Source organism: Calonectris borealis, chromosome 18 (genome assembly GCF_964195595.1).
Source record: "Calonectris borealis chromosome 18, bCalBor7.hap1.2, whole genome shotgun sequence".
Taxonomy (NCBI): domain Eukaryota; kingdom Metazoa; phylum Chordata; class Aves; order Procellariiformes; family Procellariidae; genus Calonectris; species Calonectris borealis.
In genome coordinates this window covers 13,179,649-13,201,597 of record NC_134329.1, presented here as the reverse complement: position 1 = coordinate 13,201,597, position 21,949 = coordinate 13,179,649, and the positions used below count along the sequence as shown (strand labels likewise).

The 21,949-nt window shown below is 39.7% G+C and overlaps 1 protein-coding gene across 2 annotated transcripts; it reads left to right on the top strand.

The window, feature by feature from the left end:
- The first annotated feature begins 917 nt into the window (after window positions 1–917).
- ANKLE2 (ankyrin repeat and LEM domain containing 2) lies at window positions 918–20,585 on the top strand. Of its 2 annotated transcripts, none has more exons than XM_075168041.1 (13): window positions 918–958; window positions 5,433–5,921; window positions 7,006–7,197; window positions 8,457–8,650; window positions 9,526–9,714; window positions 10,012–10,134; window positions 10,527–10,593; window positions 11,269–11,450; window positions 12,962–13,068; window positions 13,957–14,150; window positions 15,079–15,805; window positions 16,383–16,514; window positions 19,115–20,585. In XM_075168041.1, the coding sequence occupies exons 2-13, from the start codon at window positions 5,444–5,446 to the stop codon at window positions 19,350–19,352; spliced, it is 2,823 nt and encodes a 940-aa protein (XP_075024142.1). In that variant the 5' UTR covers window positions 918–958; window positions 5,433–5,443; the 3' UTR covers window positions 19,353–20,585. The 2 variants fall into 2 exon arrangements, with proteins under 2 accessions (XP_075024142.1, XP_075024141.1); XM_075168040.1 differs by lacking the exon at window positions 918–958 and adding an exon at window positions 978–1,265.
- The last annotated feature ends 1,364 nt before the right edge of the window (window positions 20,586–21,949 follow it).

The following is a 21,949-nucleotide window of genomic DNA, read 5'->3' as shown; positions in this document are numbered from 1 at the left end:
CAACTCTGACAGGTTTGCTTATAGTACAAGTACCTGTACCGGTAAGGTAGTGATGTTATACTTAATGGGTTGACTAGTTTAGGTGTGTGAACAGACTTGTTTCCTTCTAATGCATAAGGGGCTTCCTTCTTCATGGTTTTCCATCTCTGACGGCTTATCCGAGGCTGCTGCAGTATTTTGAGATTCATGCTTAGACTGAACCTTTCTTTTTAAAGGGTACTTTCAAAGTGCTTGTGCGTCTTCTCGAGCAGCAAGGCCGCTGCTGGTAGCAAGCCGGGTGCCTGTCTGAGGGAGGACGACTAAGTGTAGTTCCAGATCCTGCCTGGTCCCGGCGTCTTGAAAACCACCCTCATGGCCCATTTCTGAAGCAGGGAAGGACAAACCCCACACTGGCGACAGACAGAGCTCCCTCTTGTGTTTTGGTGAAGCGGCCAACGGTTTGGTGACCTCGGGTTCCCGAGGCTTCTTCCTCCCTGCCCTTGCAGCCTGACGGCAGCCTTTCCCCCGCCCGGTCCGTTACCTGACCGGGACGATAACGGGGAACAAAACGTGGCCGTTGTAACAGCAAGTCCCTAGGAGGCCGCGGGCGACGGCGGTGCCGCGGGCCGCCTGTCTCTCTGGGGGCGGAGACCCCCTCCCCGCGGCGGGGGGGGGGCGACCGGCCATCGCTCTCCGCCCGGGCCGCGGGCTCCGGCAGAGGCGCCGCCTTCCCGCCAGGCGCCGCGAAACGCCCGCTGGAGCCGGCCGGGGGAAAGCGTCCCCGCGGCGGCGCTGCCCGGCGGGAGTGGCGGGGCGGGCAGCTGAGCCGTCCCGTCAGGCACCGGGGCGGGGCGGCGTTGCCGTGTTTTTCCGTCAGGCAGCGGGTCGGGCAGGCCCGGCGTCTCGCGGGGAGGGGGCCTGGCGGGGCGGGGCTGGGCGGGGGAGGAGGAGGAGAGGCGGAAGCCGGGAGGCCGCTGAGGTACCGTCCCCGGAGGGCGTGCGGGAAGTGTCTGCGGGCGGGCGGGACGCGGGCCGGGGCATGGAGCGGTGGGTCGGGGCCGCCGGGGGCTGGGGCTCCCTGTGGGGAGCCGGCTGGGGCCGCTGGCCGGGCTGGGAGCTCTTGGCCGCCTGCGCGGTCATCGGCGCCGTGGGCTGGCTGCTGCGGCTGCTGGAGAGGAGGCCGGGCGGCCGCGGGGCGCCGGCGGCGGCCATCTCGTCCCCGGCACCCCCCTCCTCCCCGGCGCCGCTCTCCGCGGGGAGCCGGCGCTGCAGCGGGAGCCGCCCAGGTGAGAGACTCGGGGGAGGTCGGCGGGGGGTGGCGCTGCCTCCCGCGCCGCGGGAGAGCCGGCTGGGCAGCGGGCACCGCCCGGGGAGGCCTGCGGCCGCTCGGCCGCTCGCCCTTCCTGCCTGCGCGGCCCAGGGGTCTTCTCCCACGGACGGAGCTCGGGGCCGCCCACCCGCGGGCCCCGCCTGGCCGCCGGGCCCGGCCCCGCGTCGGGTGGTGGCCCGGCCCCGCCACCCCGTTCCCTCTTTGTCACGGGCGGTCCCCGGCGCTGCCCGGCGTTCCCGTCGCACGCCTCTGCCCTGCGTAGGGCGGCAGGGTCGGCTGCTGCCTGCTCCACCCTTCTCACGCGTCCCTGCTCTTGCTCGCTGAATGCCCCCCCACGCCGAGCCGGCCTTCCCTTACTGGCTCTAGAAATACATGCCCGTTTCTCGTTCCTGAGAAGTCGTCTTACTCCTTCCTCCCCTTCTTTTAATCCTGGCTTTCCCGTAGCTTATTCCAAGTTTGTTTTGCAGTTCTCTTTCTGCCACGTAGTTCATAACTGTTAGCTAATTTGGCAACAGGCAGTATAAACGAAATACCTGATTGAATAGCCACGATTGTTCTGCCACGTGCAAATCCTAGCAGTCAAAATATAGCCAAAGACAGGGTATGTCTCACTTAATTCCTGCCTCCCAAAAAAAAAAGAAAAAGTCTGTTTTCTTATATTGCTCATTTACCGAAGGATTTAATGAGTAGTGGAATAAAGCAATATTGCCATCCTCAAAAGTCAGTCATTCATTCTCTCTTGGTACTAGTCTTAATTTTTTTTTTTGAAACAGATTCTGCTGTTTCATACTGATGCAGTAAGACAAGGGAAAATACATCTCTTGCTCATTCTTCCAGATTTTGGTTGATTTGGAAGAAGCCTCGAACGTGCATTTGTTGTTAAAGCAGTTATTCATATTTGTAAAGCCACTAAAGGTGGCTAAACTAGAAAAGGTAGCTACAGCTGGCTGTAGTCTGGATCATTTGAAATTACATGAAATGCATTTTAAGGTTCAAATAATCACCTTTTACACCTGCTTGTAGCAAATGATTGAAGGATTATCTTAAAATGGGCAGTTGCTATTTCTCAGGTTTGCGAGTTGCACCTTTTGTTTTGGACAGATCAAAATAGGTGATGGGGTTAAAACTGAATAAATGCTTATCCATGTTAGCTGAAAGCTTAATGTCCGATTACAAACATAATTCGTGAAAGTTCTGTGTTGTCATTCCAACAATGTTTTTCCTGTTTTCACAGCAAGCTTATTGTAGAAAACTCTTTGTGCTAACAGTCAATCTTAAACCAAAGATTGATTTCTTCACTGTTGGTCTGCTTTGTCATTTCGCTCTCTGATTTAGTTGTGCCTGAATTTTAATGGATGCATGAAATAAATACTTTTTCTTACATAGTTGAGGAAGAAAATTTTAGGAGCCAAGTTCTATCAAAACATGAGATATCATCACTCCTTCCTAACATTTTTTACTTAACCACAAGCCAAGAAGAAAGATTTTCGCGTGTGTCTGCATACTCCGTGTACACGAATTATACATATGTAAGGGTCTGCTCTTCTGCGGAATGATTGTGCTGGTTCTGAACCCTAAAAAAAGGAGCATTTCCTGAGTTAATTCTTTAAGGCATTATATTGTGTTGACTCTTTTAAAAAAGTTGTTTCTGCAATAAACTTTCATGCTTCTGAGTTTTCATCTTTATTGTGTTTTTTCAGTTACACAGTCTCGAAAAGAAAATCCTTAGAATATCAAGTTTTGATATTCTTATAATTGACCTCAGGGCCACATTTTATCCCTTGATTAAAACATAATGGCATCAAATTTATTAAAAAAGTAATAGGTGATTAAGAATCAAAAAAAAGTGAGAAGATCTTTCACATCTGTCTTTGCAGTCTTGTGGGCAAGTCAGATAATCATAACAATGAGGTTGCTTGGAGGTTTAGGAATCATCAGGGAACTGGAATACTTTGGGGAGGTAGCTCAGCAGCATCTGAGCTGCTGTGGCTTTGCCACAGTTTGGATTTTTTTTTTAAGCTGAAATACTGTCATTTCCCGTAGTTTCAGTGAGGTTCTAGTTAATGAAATATTCTGGGACTGAGGTATGTTCTCTAACCACAAGATGTTTAAAATCGGACGTTCAAAAAAAAAGAAACAACTGTAAAAGGAAATGATCCTCAAAGAAAACAACCCTCAAACTCACGTAACTGTAAAGTTGTAATAATATTTGAAAACCTACTTAAGGTTTGGCATTAACATCTTTTCCCATAGTATTTCCTATTATTAGAAATGTAATAGTTTTGAAGTCAGATTCCAGTAAAAGTTTTGCTTGGCTATGTTGGCTATTGCTGAAAGTTATGAAAACAGCTGTGTGCGTTTGGGATGAAAAGTTTGGTTCTTTACCAGCTTAATCCTTAATTTAAAAAACAAAATTGTCATATCTATCTTGTTGGTGTATTTTGTGATACTACTATTGGCAATACACGTGGAAAAATAAGCGAGTTTGACTATACTGAAGGTCTATGATGGAGATGCAATTTTGGAATTACTTCTGAGTTTATACACTGACAAAATGAATAATTAACTTCTTAGGATCCAGTATTTAGAGCCCTGCATCCCTGCTGTGTTAGGGTGCAGCCGTTCAAGTCTCACATTAGTTTTCCAGACAAAGGTTCTTGCCCATCAGAGTGGATGCTCTGACTCATGTTAAGGGCTGCTTGTGCATCCTGTTCATAAAGCAGGAGAGCTCGTAAATTGTGGATATTTCTCATACTGCCACGTGTGTCCACAAATGCTCTTTTGAAGAGATTTAACTTAAACCTAATGTTTAAACAACAGAAAGTAGCACATCCTACAGAGGAGGTAAAAAAAACCCCACCATAAAAAAACCCCTTTGCTTTAAATAAAGAGGAATAGTCCTAGCTGAGTTTCTGATTCTAGTCTTGGTATGCAAATACAACCTTTCAAATAACTTTTTTACTACTTTTTCCTTTTGCTTAGCAATAATGTGCTTGAATTGGTGTTAATAATGCCGTACACACCTATGCAAATCAGTATAACTGTAAAATGGCTAGGTGCTGAAGGAAGGGTCAATTTAAGGAGGGAGTGAAAGCAAGCTGAAGGAATATGACAGCCTAATCACTTCTATCCTGAAGCTGTCCTTTCTAACTAGTGTACAGCAGGAAAAAGTCACAGCCTTTGTGGAGATACGTGGATACAGTATCTGATGAAATAATTTTAAAGTTTCTTACGTTCTTGAGCTGCCCAAATCCTGTATTTTTCAGTTGTGTTTTTCACAGCAAGAAATTTGTATTGGCATCATGTTGTTTCCAGTATCTTCTCGCTGACCATGCAGAAGATGGTGGATCTGTAAGTGTGTGGATTACATGGACGGAAGTGAGCTCAGGGGCTTCTGCTATCATACCAGAGAGAGGGATTTTCCTTTGGAAATGGAGAAATTCTTCCAGCTCCTGCTGTTTGTTGGAGGAGGAAATCTGAAAAGATCAGCTATTCTAGGCTTCTGGCTCTTTGCTCTCAAAAATGGGGGCTGGGAAACAACATGTTGTGTAAATAGTTCCAGCCTTGTGTCGTGGCCAGAGAGGCTCCCTGGTTGCTGCATCATACTTATGCCTTATACTTCTGTCAGCTAGAAATTCTTATGGAAATAATAGAAATAGTGCTGTGCTTCTAGCTGTAGGTGCTGCCTAACCAGAATCTCTTACTGGAGCTAACTAGTCAGCATGTTCTTGTATTCCATCACATACAGATTGTACCGTTCTTGGCAGGAATCAAATATTTCTCAGCCTGTCATAAATTTTCATGCATAAATATTCTGGATTGAATTTTCACTCCAAAAGAAAAGGACAAACAAGAATAAAATGTAAGCTGTAAACACTCTTTCAAGTAGTTGTGAGAGGAAAGGAAATAAACTCTTGGTATGAGTCTGGTAGCTTAAAAATGTTTTTACTGTGTTGAGTTGAAAAATATTTTGTCTTCTCTGTACCTGCAATAATTCCTTTAGAATCAGAGAAATTGTTACGAGATACTTTTTCCCTTGGTTTTAATACAGCATTTAAATAGTAGAAAAAAGGTTGTGTTGTTCTTTACAGTTTCTCTCCTCTCTCTTTCGCCTTCGCTATAGGTAAAATAACAATGGATGCAATATTATCCCAATTGAAGCAGCTCACCCCTGATGAGCTTAGAGAAGAAATTGTAAGAGCAGGACTGAAATGTGGGCCTATTACCTCGACTACTAGGTTTATTTTTGAAAAAAAGTTGGCTCAGGCGTTGTTGGAGCAGCAAGGAGCGTTGGAGGAAAAAGGATCTGCTCTGTCAGAGGAGGCTGCTGGAAACGTCCCGTCTGATAGCAGCCGGGCAGGAGCACAAAAGGCTTTGAAAACTACAGCAGTGAATCACAACAGTCATGGAAGTGTTTCCGAAGAGGTAGACTTTGGGTACTGTGTAGGTCTGAACCCTCCAGAAGAAGATGCTGTGATGCACATGAACTGTTCAGCTCCAGTCTGTGCAGCAGGATGTGGTGATTCACAAACGAGTACTCAGACACTGTCCAGAGACCCTCCACTGTTCTATGGTGTTTGTCCAGTTTACGATGATGTATTGGCAAGGAATGGTAAATATTCATGTCCTTTATTTCCAATAATAAGCATTTTACAATCATGTCTAAATAGACCTTTTTCTATATAGTAGGCGATATGAACACGACTGTATTAGTATTTTAAGCATTGCTTGAAGTATTTTTTTGTTTCTGTAAGTAGTATTTATTGGATCTTCTGAGGCATAGAAACAGTTCTAAGTCATCCCAGGTGTTCTGCCATAATAGTTGATACACATGAGGATCCCCTACTTGACGTAGCTCAGATGAAGAAAATTATTTCCTACTGCTACTCTCATACCCATCCTGTGCCTGTAATCCCTCCCAAGAATAAAAAGTAATCCTACAAATAAACAGTCAAGAAACTATTTATACTGTCATCAGTTGAAGCTTAAACGATCTCTTCTAACAGATTTCATATTTTCCTTTCTACCTTAATGCCAAATGGTATCTAGAAGCATCAGTCATTCTTCACATTTTACTGATGAATACTGAAATAAGGAATTATTGAATTACCTAGTGGCAGGATTACAGTAGTGCATAAATGACCATTTACTCTGAGACAGTAGTAAGTATTCTTTCTGCTAAAAAGGATATTCAGATATCTTAATTTGAACAAATTAATGTTAAAGCAAAAGGAGAGGAAGGGGAAGGATTTGATTAGTGGCTGAGGTTCTATGTAGAGGTCTTAAAGTTGTGACAGTGGATCACTTACAGAGTTCATCTTTCTGAACAAGAGAACATGTAAAAGTAATGCAGGGTGAATAAGCTCTGAGTTTGCTTTTCAATCTGGATGTGAAATACTTGCTTGTTGAAGCTGGCCTATCTATTAAAAAAGATGTTCAGATATTGATTGATATGACTATACTGTACAGGCCAACACTGTACACATATCACCTGATGTTAGCTGGAGCGTGTAAAATTCTTCTACTCGGTTTCCAAGAGAGAAAATTTAAAAGGACTTTTGATTCTTGTGCCATGTTTGGTAGAGAAACAGTTGGAGACCAAAGCTGGAAGGATAGTCTGAGAATTTTGTAATCTGTTTCTAGGAACAAATCTGAGATTATTGAAATAACTTAACTTTGATTGTACTTCGTTGCAGAGAGAATACATGTTTATGAAGATAAAAAGGAAGCTCTCCAAGCTGTTAAGATGATTAAGGGTTCCCGTTTTAAAGCTTTTTCAAACAGAGAGGATGCTGAGAAATTTGCTAAAGGAATCTGTGATTATTTCCCATCTCCAAGCAAGTCCTCTTTATGTTTGTCTCCAGTGAAAATGGGATCATTTAACAGAGGTAAGTGAAGGTGTTCATCTGTGTACAGTAGATGCAATATACAGTCTGTTAATTTTTTATGAGAGAAGAAGCAACAACTTCGTAATATTCTAATAACAGAAAAAAATTCAAAGGGTGAAGCATCTTAATAAATTGAAGTCCCTTTAGAGTGGTGGTGGTGTTTAGGATAAGCTGTAAACAAATGTTAGATGACAGCTCCAGAGCTTAATCACCAGATAAAATTACTGTATAAATAGATATGATAACCAGTATTTAATTACATTTTTTCTGTGAAATAAATTAGAAACAGGCAATAAAAAGCCTATTTTAATTTTTTAATTCAAATCTGGTTTTACTTCTGTATAAAATTATACTGTCACTGGAGAAGTCATCCTTAAAGTTAATTGATGCTTTTCCAGGAAAGGAGCACCAAAGTTCATGTACAGAAATAAAAAAAGAAGTAGAGTATGTTGGAATCCTGCCATTTCTTTTGTAAAGAACTACCACAGAAGTAAATTAGAGCCCCAGGAATCTATGGAAAGACTGCTTTTTGTGTTCTAAAGCATAAGGTTCGGCCTTCAATATATGGTTTCTATGGTCTATGTTACGATAAACTGGTTACTTTTAAAAGTAATTGTCGTTGCGGTTCGCATGAATTTTACACTAAAAAATGTTGCTTTTCTTCTAAAGCTGAGATGTTGGTAATGGCCTGCATAGATAGGTTGCTTAGTAGTCTATGCTTATATTTGGTAGGATTTGATTTTACTCATGGACTTCAGGATTTTCAGGTTTAGTAAGACGCTGATAAAATTGCACAGTATATTAAAACTGTACTTAATTGTTAAGTAAGTTCCTAAGTTCAGAAATAAAATGGTAAACACTGATCATAGTTCACAGTGTTGCCAATTGCTAGATTAAAGGGACTCAGGTAGTGACGGAACTGGAAAGGCAATTTTAATACTCAGAAAATTCTTATTTCTTGTTGAATTTTGCTTTTAAAGTTGGATGGAAGCAGATTGGTAATTACAAAATTTACCAGTCCCTATTAAAGTCTGAAACAGTTTTACAAGATGATTAAGTCATATTCTCCTCCCTCCCTCTTACTAACTACCAGTATTTTTAAATGGCTTGTCATTGACCTCAGTTTTTTTACTCCTGTACATTTAAGATGCAAAGTTAATACATGTTGTAGATTAAAAACTTATTTTCACAGTCTGGGTATGAAAATAGTGATCACTGAAAAGAATGTATCTAGCAACATGTTACTTTTGTTTTGATAGATGGCTTATGCTCCCCTGAGAACGAAACTGCTAATAAGGAGAGAGCCAACAGTTATAAAAGTCCACGGACTCAAGATCTTACTGCTAAGCTTCGGAAAGCTGTCGAGAAAGGAGATATAGCAACATTTTCAGAACTTATTTGGAGTAACCCTCGCTATCTGATTGGGTCAGGAGACAATCCAACAGTTGTACAGGTAAAAAAAATGAAATAAAAAAATCCAAGTTCTGGTTTAGTCATTTATCTTTGAGGCCTGATAAGCAGAACTGGAAGGAATGTTGTTTCCTACTCTTCCTTCAAGATATCTTGTTTGCATAAGTCACCCATCATAACTGAGAGTTCGCTTTGCTCCAGAAGAGCTAAAGACACTGAGTATGCAGTTCCAGTAGTGAAAGAATAGTCTTGTCTTCATGTAGTATTAATCTCCTCTAAATAACCCCAATCTTTTTTAAATAGAATGATTTTAAGGAGTGGGGTAGTGCCTAGGCTGTAGCTAGGTGTTCCTAAGCACTGCTTACCTAGGCACCACCACTAAATTGCAAAACGTGCTCTGCATCTAAAATCCATGTATAAAGTACCGTTTAGCAGATGCTGACAATCTTAACAAATGACTTCTATCAGACCAGCTTTGTGAAGTTGTTGAAATTTTGCATGTAATATATTACAGCAAACTGAATTTTATCTATATACACATCCATTTTCCTGCTCTTTTTATACACTGAACATCCTATCTCCTTCTATTATGTGGTATCTTGATACACCTTCTTTGCCACATTTTTGCCCTAGATGTAAAAAAAGACTATAGGTGAGTATAAGAATAATTTTGTTAATTGTAAGAATAATGCGGGTATAAAAATGCCTAAGTTTTTCCAAGATCATATAATTTACTGCAGATCTGAATGTTTATGTACTGTTTTGTAAACATCTTTTCGTAATAAAATATTAAGAAACAAAAATCTAAATACAAGACTCAGTGTGGGCACCTTTGTATTTTCACAGTTAAATCAGTTAAGCGTGTGGGCGTAAGAAAGCTGTTTAGATTTCATTCTAATGTTTGTCTTTTTTTTTCAGGAAGGGTGTAGGTACAATGTCATGCATGTTGCTGCCAAGGAGAATCAACCTGGTATCTGCCAGTTGTTACTGGACACTTTGGAAAATCCTGAATTTATGCGGCTTATGTATCCAGATGATAATGATACAATGTTGAAGAATCGCATCCAATATATTGTTGACCTTTACCTTAATACACCAGATAAAATGGTAAGATTTTAATGTTTGCCAGTTTCTTATTCTTATGGAAACAACTGGAAGGTGTTAAGGATGTGTAAGGGAGAAGGAAAGAGAATAGAAGGGGACACTTCTAGCAAAATGAGCTATTCGTGAGTTTTGTGGGTTTTAATAATCATTATTCTACAGTATGGTGGGAAAAGATCTACTAAGAGCCCTGATCATTAGTCATGACATTTATATACTTTTCCCAGTCTCAAAATAAAATACGTGGGATGGACTTTATCATGTTTCCAAATGCATGTGAATTTTCCCTTTTTCCCACTGCAGGGATTTGATACTCCATTGCATTTTGCCTGCAAGTTTGGGAATTTGGACATTGTTAATGTGCTTACCTCACACCCAGCTATTGTAAAAAATCCGAGAAACAAATATGATCAAACTCCAGCAGAAGTAAGTCTCTCCATGTCCACAACAAAACCAAAAATGTTATGCTTAATCAATATTTTTCAAGTTCAAGCATGTACTAACTACTGTAGACAGAAGGCTTGTCGTAAGAGACTAGTGTCGTGATTAGCGTGTAAATCTTTGATAACATTAAAAATATTTTATGTTGATTGTATCTGGGGAAAAGTTCTAGATTTTGTGATTCACTGCTTTTTCTTTACAGTATCCATTTTATAGATGTGGATGTATTTTAGTGGTTTGTTCTAGTATGAATCAAAAGTACTGGATGAGATGGGTAGAGGCCAATAATGTGACTCTTCAAAAAGAACACACGTTGCAATTGATTTGAGATTGATGTCTTACGCTTTACTAACAAACAACTAAAATTATGTTAACAGGTAGTTTGTGAAAGAAGCAAGAATAAATCTGCAGAATTGAAAGAAAAACTGAGAGAGTACTTGAAAGGTCTGTATTCAGAGTTTTATACTATATCAGGCATGTATTTTGGCTCTTTGCTGTCTTCTATTCTGTTTGCTTTCTGTAGCATTCCTGTTCATAAATGATGCTACTGTACAGTGCTGTGAAAACCAAAGAGAAACTCTAAAACTGACAAGGAACAGAAAACTTTTTGTCTTTTAAATTACGTGGTCAGAACTCTTGCTGTATGGATCACAAAGTTATCCTCACAGCTCTAACGTAGGCATGCTCCTTATTTTATTCAGCGAGCCTGAAGCAGAAAGTTTAATCTAAAAGCAAACAAAAGATCTTTACAGAGCGAGAGATTTATTTGTCACGCTGGGGAGTCGTGTTAATTTCTTTGACACAGAAATTTTCATTGTTTTGTCACCTGTGGGTTCAGGCATTTGCAAAAGGAGGGTTTGAAATTTGTTGCAGATCCTTAGGGAAGGGATATATGTATCAATGCAGGTATTTTTGTATTTGAGAGAGAAGGGAGCCTGTACCAAAATACAACCTGTAAGCAGGCAGTAAATATTGAAACCGTGAGTTTGAATTACAAGTAGTTTTACTAACGAAATAAAGTCAGATGGTGAAGTGTACGGGCGTATTGATATTCTAGGAAGAAGCAGCAGGATAATGTAACATAAACCTCTTAAGAAAGCTTTGTATTATTTATTTTAGGTCGATATTATGTACCACTCTTGAGAGCAGAAGACAATTCCTCAGCTCCTGTAATTGGTGCACCATGGTCACCCGATCAGACAGACGATAGCCCCCAAAGAACTTTATCTAAATACACTGGCAGCCCCAAAGATCCAGTATTGTCGATAAGAGCTTTTGCAGGCCCCATGAGCCCCTCAAAGGTAAGGAGAGAATTTCATATGACTCTAATGCCTATTTTTTTCCTTTTTTTTAATAAAGCACCATTAGAAGATCCACCCATGGGTCATTGTATGGTGTAGCTTGCTGCTGTTACAGTTTGTGGCGCTCTTTTTCTTGAAGAGATGATGATCCTCTGTAGAGAAGGAAAAGCACAGAAACTTCTAAATGTTTTTTATTGCTGAAAACATAGAAACGTGGTGTAAATAAGAAGAATGGAAGTTCAGTCAAAAGAAAGTTGTTCTTCTCTTTTTCCTGTTGGAATCTATTCAAAGAGCGCTCTTTGACAAACCTTTCATTGTCTTACAGATAATTGCTCAAACGTTCTAATCTGAAACAAAGCCTTTCAATGTGGCTATGAGTCGGTTTAAAAAAATCTTAACTATATCTTTATCTCATTTCTAGAAATTGACACTGGATGTTAGAAGCAATTTATCACCTCTGCTTGTCAAATTAACATTATTTTTTCTAAATGGAAATATCTGTTTCTAAATGGAAAAACTGACGACCAAGTAGTAGGTGTTGGGATAGTTTTGCAAAAGTATTGATTGTATAGTAGAAAAGCAAAGTCTTTAGTTTTCAGGAGGTATACTTAGATACCAGTTAAATATATTATAAATTTATAGGCATTTCTTTGACTCATCTGTTTAATATAAACACGCGGGAAGTATGACGGCTTTAGAAACAGTGAATAAATATAATTGAGGACTTTCTGTCATCTAATGCTTGAATTCTTCCAGGACTGAGTTTTACCAAAATGCTTTTTCTTCTAAATATGCTCATTGGTCAGTTTTCTGTTCGCTTGACAGAAATGTAAATATATTTTGTACTGTGAAAAATTTTACCTGGAGTGTAAACAATGCATTATTTTGATTACTGACAGATACTTTTAATGTCTGAATGTGATTCTTAGTCATTGTTGCTGATTTTTGTCATGTAAAGGCATAAAGTTTGGGATTTTACAAAAATCCATTAGTTTATTCCCTTTAGCAGTTCAAATTCAAACTTCAAAATAAACAGCAAGAATACATTCTAGTAATTGTAGCAAGTCTGTGGAATTAAATATATACATATAAAAATACCACCTTTGCATCCTAGAAACCAGTGACCAAGAGAGCATTTATCATTAAATGAAATTATAATGGCATGGGAAGATTGTAAGACGTACCTGTTTGTTGCTGCACACAAATGCTAACCAGGCAGACTTAGTATCTATACAGTTTACTTTAAGGTGGTTATACGTTATGGTCCTTACTCTTTTAATAAGCAGTTATGAGATCAAAGTAACCAGTAGTACTGGGAGGAGTAACTTTAGATCCAATATGAGATTCTTCATAGCTAGAGTTGAGCAATACTGGTGCCAGACTTGAGTTGTTTACATGTAGACAACAAACAGCTAAATGTCTTCTAGACCTATAGGCAGACATCTAGCCAGCACTGAGTTAGCTTCATATTGTGGGGGGTAGGTTTTTTTAATTATTTCTGTTTTTTAAAGGCTGAAGAATTTCGCAGGCTTTGGAAGACTCCACCTCGAGAGAGAGCTGGCTTCTTTCACAATGTCAGGAAATCTGATCTGGAGAGAGGTGTTGAAAGAGTTGGAAGGTATCTAAAAGAGTATCAGTATAAAAAATTGGCAATAGACAGAGCAATTAAAAGCAAAAGACTTGTGCTGAGAGTTCGGTTATTACTTACGGAACAATGCCTTAGGGCAAAAGTTACTGGCAGAAATATTTATGAAGTATATTGTAGTTGGATTTTTACTGTATTATTGTGTAAAGAAAATAGCTAAAAATGTGAGAGCTAGCTTTCTAGCTTTGGAAATAAAGAAAAAGATATTTTAACTATTATTGATGGTATGTATAGAATGCTTTTCTCAAACATTTACTTGCCTGATTTGTCAGAAGATCTAAAATTATCCATACCCTACTTTTTCTGTAAAATTGAGGGATTGTTAAAAGGTACCAGAATGAAATTTGTATTATAAACGTTCTGCTTTATAAAAGCTGTGTGTGTGGTATGTCTCCTTGCTGTTAAAATACCTTGTATCAGCAATATATGGAAGAAGCATACTTTGTTAAAAGCTGATTAGATTTCTTTCTTTAAAAGAACCCCTCACTTCCTCGTACCTTCTCCCATTCCCAAATAGAAAAAGCTATTGAATTGGAGTATCATTCGAATTATGCCTGCATCAGCGGGGATTCATCTCTATCTGATGTCTAGATACAGTCAGCTTAAAAATAGCAATATTTATGGTGCTAACTTTAAGAATAGTAGATTAAATTTGAAAAATATTCTAGAAAAAATTAGATGATACTATGTTTGCTAAGGATGTGTGTATCGCTTTTGCAGACTGTTGATTGTTGCGGAATTGTGTTGCCTAGTTGCACGTTTATACTCCTATTAATAGCTGATAAAATGTTTTCAGAAAAGTTATTGTCAAACTAATATTTATGTCTTCACAAATGATTCGTTTTATTTTATTTATTGCAGGGAGTTAGCTCATGAACTGGGGTTCCCGTGGGTTGAATACTGGGAATTTCTGGGCTGTTTTGTTGATCTGTCTTCCCAGGAGGGGTTGCGAAAATTAGAAGAGTACCTGAGTCATCGGGAAATGAGCGAAAAGGCTCAGCCAGAAACAGGGGAAAATGAAACCTGCAATAGATATAAAACTCCACATCCTTCTGGTAAGAAAAGGGCAAGTGCTACAAACAACAGGTTGTACCTAGGGAGAAGAGGGAGAGATAAAGCTTGGTGCCCAGGGGAAGTAGTATTCACCTGTTGTGGTTGCTATTATTAATCTGTTATCCAAACAGTCTGATTATAGTATTGAAAAAGTAGCTAACGAACAGACCTCATTAGATGTTCGTTATCTTTCATATGAAGTACTTTATTTGATTGTAGCCCCCAAATGCAATTCCCATAAGAAAACGCCTATCTTCAGTATGTTTTTACTCGCAGCATTTGGGAATTTGTCTTAAGAGTATAGAATTTTATAATCCACAGATACAGAATAAATAACTTCTTAAAATAAAGGAATCATACTTTGCAGGCGAGGGTGAAAGACAGACTGAACAAAACCCAGGAAAGCTTTTATACCTTCTTAGACCACCGCTTGCCACGCGTTTATGGAAGGCCCACACTAGTCCCAAATCTTAGTGCTCCTTCCTCCTCCTTTCCTGTGTGATTATAGATCTGAAGGGGCTCTGGGATAAACCTGGGCTGACAAGACCCTGAAGGATAGTCGTGGGAGTAGTCGTAAGCCTTTGTGCTTTGGAAGAGATGAAAACTTAAGCTATTCTATATTAGTAACGTTTTCCTACCCTCTTCTCCTTTGTTAATGCTGGTTAATGATTGAAGTGAGGAGTGTAGGAAATAGAGTTCTCAAATGACTAGGATATAAATGGTTATTCGCAAAAGAAGATACAGCAGTAATGTTGTCATTTTGCATTTGTAGCTTCAGTTAGGATAGTTCATGCTGTTGCATAAATAAAATTAGAGAGGGCTTCCATAAATAGAATAAGGCATAAAGACTGTGTATTTGTTCCTAGTTTATTTGATTGGCGTTCTGTTGAAAGTCTTTTCATGTGTTGCTCTTATTAAAATTGTTTACAGGCAAGAGTAAAAAGTGCTGCAATTCTATTTCTGTTGGAGCATTTTTGGATGAGGATGATGATGACATGAGCTTAGAAGAAATTAAAAACAGACAAAATGCAGCACGGAATATCAGCCAGCCTATTGTGTCCAAAGAACCTAGCATTGATGCTATTGGAGATGCTGAGTGTGATATCTTGTCAATGGAGCATACAGCAAACATTATAGAAACATCAGATCACCCCAGGCACTATGAAAAGGCGGTTTCTTCCAGCAAAAATGGATTTTGTAATCCTGTGTCCAGTGAAAGGATAATTAGTGACAGAAAGCATTTGCATGATAGCGAAGAATGCCTTGTATCGCCCGTTTCCAATTTAATGTCAGAATTTGAAAGCCTGTCATTCCAAGAACAAGACGTTGCAGGAGAATCAACTAAAACCACTGAAAAACCTGAGAATGAGAGAATTCTGGCTGAAGGAACAAGTCAGGTGAGAACATCCAAGGACCGTCTGGATAAGACCTGCTACGCGGTTTCACTGGCAAGTTCTTCTGAGCCAAGTGCTACCGGTAGACCTGGAGAGACCAAGTTAAGGACAGAACACAAAATACCATCAGAAAAGGAGAGACTGTCCATGGAATCTGGAATTCAGACTAATGAGGCACAACAACATCAAGAACTTTCTTCCCAGAAATTTCTTTTGAAGGCTTCACCCACAAATGACAATTCTAAGAAGTTATTCCTGCTTGGGTAAGAATTGTCTTTTTTAACATTTACTTGTCCTTTGGTTTATGTATACCAAGCAAGATGCTTTTTACAATATCACTGACAGCAAGGTTGAGATTATGTGATACTAAGCAACACTAGTTGCAGTCAGCCTTGAGTGATCATCTTCAATGTGCTTCAATGCTGTACAGTAGCCGTACAGTTCTCTTGCAACTAATTACCTGAATACCGTATCTAAAGCAGAAGGAAGAAGTTGTCTTTGTTTCCAAATCCGTTTCAGTTAACTTCGCTGTTTCCCATTCATCCGACAGGTTTGTGACATCATGATGAGCCTGACTTAGATTAACAAAGTGTTTACTACGCTCTTGGGATGTCCTCAGATTAAATTTTCAAAGCTTTTATTTTATGAGACTACTGTGTAATACTGGACAGTCATTTGTGTGTGGGCCTGCTGGAAAAAGTTCATAGAGAAACTATGTTTATAGAGGAGCATGGGCAATTTGTTTGCTTGTTATCAGAAATAAATGTTTTGGAATTGGGATGTGTTATTGCCTGAACAAATACATAGTTCTCTTTTCATCCAGTTCTGTTTATATTCTAGGGAGCAGCCCTCGAAGCTGGATAGTGATGTCTTAGCAGCTATAGAAGCAGTAGAGATTGATCCACAGAAATACCCAATTATTTACAAGTGGAAGCATGCGGTGCAGTCGTACTCTTCATCTGACAGGCAAAGGTATTTCTGCAAATTCAATCAAATGAGTCGAAATCAAATTTTTAGCGGGTCAGCGGCAGAACAACTTGAATAGCTAGAATTTCAGGCCTTGTTGCTCCCAAAAACCTTGTTTTAAATATTCAACTGTATTAACTCTTGGTGTGTTTCTGAAATTAATCACCAAGCCTTTTTGGCTGGTGTTTGTTAATAATAAGGAAGGTTTACTGGTGCTGCAGTCACATTCCATTACAGTGCAGTTCCAGAGAACTTCAGCGTATCCCCACAGACAAACCAGACCGAAAATGAAGGTCTCGAGAGCGTAAGTGTTTTCCAGTTGGCAGATGTCTCAGTTTGCTGATGTATTACTTAGTACTTGGATCCTTCATTGGTCTTAACGTGATGTCAGTTGGTAATTCATCCCTGTTGTGGATGCAGTGCAAGAATGTTGCATTGCTTTGAGGTACTTAGGTTGTGCAGAGTGATGTTAAAGTGAATTTAATATCTTCAGGCTTCTTTTTATTACTGTTTTTATTTTTACCCTTTATTACCCCAGTCCAAAGGAATTGGTAGCGTGAACGATGGTGTGTGTTAAGTTTTTAGAGAGAATGTTGTGTTTTGCTACACAAATAATGGAAGCAGGCTGCGTTTGTTGGGACGCCTGAATACATGTTATGCCGTTTATGTTTTACTTTGAATGCTGTTGCTTTTGGGGACCCAAAGCGACAGTTTTCATACAAGTGGCTTCTTCTGGCAATTGTATTAACATGAAGATTTATTTCCATCGTGACAGACATTGGTCAGAACGCTGAAGAGTCCCTTGCTTAGACAGCCTAGAATTTATGTATAGTCATGCTAAAGTTCTCAGAAAAGAAACATGACCCAGTGCCACACAGCAGTTTGGAAAGGCAGCAGGAACAGAAAGCCATCAAATGACCTGTACTGACTTCTATTTTTTTCTTGTTTCTTCTAGCTTTCTTAAACGCATGAAAATCCACTTACCATGAGAACTATTTCCACTAAGAAGTTCTCAATATAGATATTAAACATTAATTTTTCAAAACATGCTTTAAAGACAGAACCTTCAAAGCTCTGTCAGAGCTGGTGAGAATTTTAGAAATATAATTGACTGGCTTTATTGGCCACAAAATTCAGAGTAGGAGTTGGGAACCAGGCAGCCGAGAAGTGCAACTGTGTTAAGTTAGCAGAGATTGGAGCAGGAGGAATGTTGTGGAAGGAGTTGAAACAACATGTGACAGGGCTGAAAGAAGTGCAGATGGTAAGTGGAAGGAGAAATGCTGCCCAGTGCCAAGCGCTGGGTTAGAAAGCAGCTTTCTTTTGTCTCTGTATTTCAAACAGTGCACTGAAGTAGGGCCGTCAAGTATAGTTTTAGAAAAAACATGAAGCTCACTAAGATTTTTCTGTGATTTAAGTGGAGTAGAAATAGGGAAATATTTTCATATACCTGGTTGATACGGTGTCCTTGTACCGCTTCGCTTTTCAAAGTCAAATTCTCTCATCTCCTGATTTTTGTCATTAATTTTTTGAAAGAAATAGGCTAATTATTAGGCTTTTTTCATTCTTATTCCACTGTCTGAAAGGTCCAAAGTGTTCTTCTAAAGTGCTAAAATTTAACACAGGATTTTTAGGTGTAATCACTGTTCTATCACATAAGTAAAACCGATTACTCTAATGACTTGACAATGCCAAAGCTTGCGCTGTCAGCCTTCTTAATTTTGCAGTGCTACCTCTGCCAAAAGCGAAGAAGTGACACGCTAGATCACTTTGTGTCTAGGTATGTGGGATTTTGACTGCAAAAAAGCAGACCTAATGATACAGTGGGTCCATCAGAAGAAAATTATTTTCAAAAGGTTTTAAGTAAGCTGTGTGTGTGCATGGCTTTCATAGTTTGGGGAGGGGTGGTATTTATTTATTTTTAAAAACCTTATAAAATATCGTTAGTTTATAGCATATTTTCCATAGTGGCTCATCTTAAGAAATTGCCTCACATGTAAAAGAACGAACAGGAATGATTCTCGTACGCTAGAATCAACCTTTGGTCATTCTGCCTTGCTTAAGATAAAATCTAGAGAAAAAGGAAAGGTTTTTACAGAAAAGGGTTTTTAATTTAACGAAGGAAATATTTTGGTGTGCTTTCAAAGAAATTTTTGATCCTAGTTCTCATTGATTTAAGAGAAAATCTGACACTATATAGAAAAATTATACTGCTTCTGTGGCAACACCAAGATTATTTTCAAAAAGGAGCAGGGGATCACGTTCAGATACAGAATAGCTGCGGCACTAAGTGAGATCAGGTCAGCTCTCATCTTGATGCCCTTTTCTAATGGGGGCAGTGGACTAAAATCTTCCAGGTGCTTCACAAGCACACGTTTCTTTTCTTAATGGCCGTTTTGGAGCAAATGACATCTCGCTGATGAGGCAACATGTCTACATAGAATATATTGTGCTGTCCCTGTTGCTTGTCAGACCTGTCTCTTACCAGTTCTGATTCTTCTCTGCTGGTGCATCATTTCTAAGATCTACAAGCGATACTGAGTAAAAGTACTGCTCTCCTTATTGCAGTTTTCTTAACAAAATGCAAAATGACTTTTTGTTTCTTTCAGCTGGCCAAGTCCAGCGCTGAAGGCGAGATTCAAGTCCCAAACCATCGCTGCCGGCGTTCCAAGCGCTTCAGCGTATTCTAATTCAGGAAGAAGTAGTCCCGTACCAGGAAGTCCAGGAAAATACGGCAATGCCGCCTCGTTCTCTCCAGACCCCGGGAGTCCTGGGCGCTACAGTCCAGCTTGTGTCAACCATGCTCTGTTAAAACTGCGTTATTTTTCAGAGCCTCCTGCCCACTAAAATATGATTCATCTTCCTGGGACTTCAATTATATTTTCATGTTAGAGTGGAGGAAAAAACTACAATGTTACTGAAGTGACATGAGGTTTGTACTTGGCTATTTATTTTTCCTCAATGGAGGACAACTGTATGTTAAAGAAAATTGAATATATGTCTTTATGCCATATAGGAGATAAGATTTACTGGTGATACGCAAGAAGTTAGTGACAGTCAGTGCAGTTGTCCAGTAGCGATGAATTAACCCTTGTTGCCAGTAAAGCAGTGAGCTGAACCTTTACTTAGAAACGGTGGTGTTATTGTCACCAGTTGTCATTGCTGAACTGAACCCGTTAGCCCTCAGCTGCATTTCTTTTGCTTGGGTAGTCTGGAGGAAGCACGTCATCCGTAAACAGGAATCTTACCAGAGGAAGTTGGTGGCAAGCAGTAAAATGTTCTTCCACTTGCAGGGGGAATGCTCAAAGCGAAAAGCCTAAAACAAAGCCTGGGTAACGACAGCTTTGCAGTTCTGAGTATGAATGTGAAACCCTGAGCATAAACAGAAAGTAAGTGTTTATAGCCAGCAGTTCGGTCTAGACAGTTGAATACACACACACACACACTCACTTATATATATGTGTGTATGTATGCACCTATTCACACAGAAAACCTTGAGTCTTTGCTTGTTCTGAGGCTGTTAAAAACACCGTGATATACCGAGTGTTTTAGTAAAGGGGCACTATAGAAATTACTGGTATTCCTTTAAATGTTAGTTTGAAGATTAAAAAAAAAAATAAAAATTAGCTGTTTTTTTTCCCACAGAAGCTTTTAACATTAGCAGATTTTAATAGCTATTACACAAAAGCACATCAGCAATAATTTCAGCAAATCTACCAGCAAGATACCTTAATGGTCTAGTTTGTAATAATATATTAGAGTGGTAGCCAGTGACCCATGATGTGGCTCCTTATTTCCCAACTGTAAAGAGAGAGGAATAAGGACTAAAAATATTTTTATTGAAATCTAAGCTTTTACTATGTCTCCAGTCTTGATGTGGTAATGAGTTTTTGTTACAGCAATCAATAATTTTATTCTTTAGCCTTCTGTAAGAATGACTTGTTTCGACAGTACAACGCTGAGATTGAAGAATGCTTTTCAAAACTCAAGACAGTTTTCCGTATCAGCTTAATGGTTGTATTGTTGCTTGAGAGAAGGCTTCCAGAAACAGAGTGCTCTAGTGTTGATAGCTCCCTAGTTAAAAAAAAAAAAAAGGCAAACCCTATCTATTGTTACAGCATAGATCTGTTCAGAAAATTAACATCTGCCGAGGCTGTGCTGGCGAAAAGGGGTGGATTTGGCTTCACTGGTGCCGCACAGTAGGTGGGAAAGCATGGAACCTCCTTAGGGTTGGTGTGGTGCGGGAGCGGCCCAGTGACCACCTGTGGGTCTCACCGCTGCAGAGGCTGGATTTGAGAATCCAGAGCTTGATAGGTTTGACGGCTGTTGCGCTGCAGAGTGACTGTTCCGTACACAAACTGTACACCCTTCAGTAGGCTCATGATTTGGTACAAACCTAAAAACCTGCACTTAATGCTTTTGCAAGCTTAATAGTGCCTTTTGTAACATATTTTTTTTAATTAAATTCTTGTTCTTTTAGAAGTTTAAAAAAAAGTGGCATCCACTTACTATGGGCACATAAAATACAGTTTTTCTTCTGAGCTCTCTGAACGGAACGTATTTTAATGTCTGTCTCTCTTTCTAAGTTTGATTATTTGGTGGGATAGCTCTCTGCTGTGGGAGAGCATTCCTATTTTAGAGATTGTTTTTTAAAAAGGCTTATTTAGCTCGCTCTTTATAATTAAGCCTACTTCCAATGAGCTGGACATTACTAAGAGCTACTTTACACAAATGACTGTCATTCAGTGATATTCCAGACAACTAGCTGGGGGGGTATCATTCTTTAAGAGACATTTAAAAAAAACCCAAACATACCTTGCTGTTACCAAGTACAGTAACTGACTTTTTCATCAGGTTTGTTTTTTTTCTTCAGTCTGGCTTTTGATGCAGCAGTCTCCGTGGTCTCAAACAACTTTTTTAGATCCCAAATTCCTAGTTTTACTTTAAAGGGTTTGGGGTTTTTTGTTTGGTTTTGGTTGTTTTTTTTTTTTGTCTAGTTTTGTTTTTTTAAATAATTTAATGTAAATGATGTCTTTGTCATTCTGGAGAAATTACTCAGAGGATGAGTAATTGCCTAATACCATGTTAAAGCCAAATTCATGTGGTGAGTTGCTGTGCGTGCAGCTGCTGTTCTCCACCCTGGTCCTTCTTGAGCTGTCACAGGGTGATGTTGCCCTTTTGATAGGAGTTGTTACAGAGCTGGGAGACTGATGCTAACAGTCTAGTACGTTTTTCCTTTTAGTTCTTTTTCCCTTTATTATGCTTTGCTTTCTTTTTTTAATATTTAAATGTATATTACTGGTATGTACATGTAGACAGACACACACACCCCCCACCACACCCCCCCTCAGACCGCCACCCCCCCACCTCCACCCCCAAACCCTTGCTTTTCACTTTGTAATTTTGTTCTTGTTCGGTCAAGAGAATAATTTTGTTTAACTGTG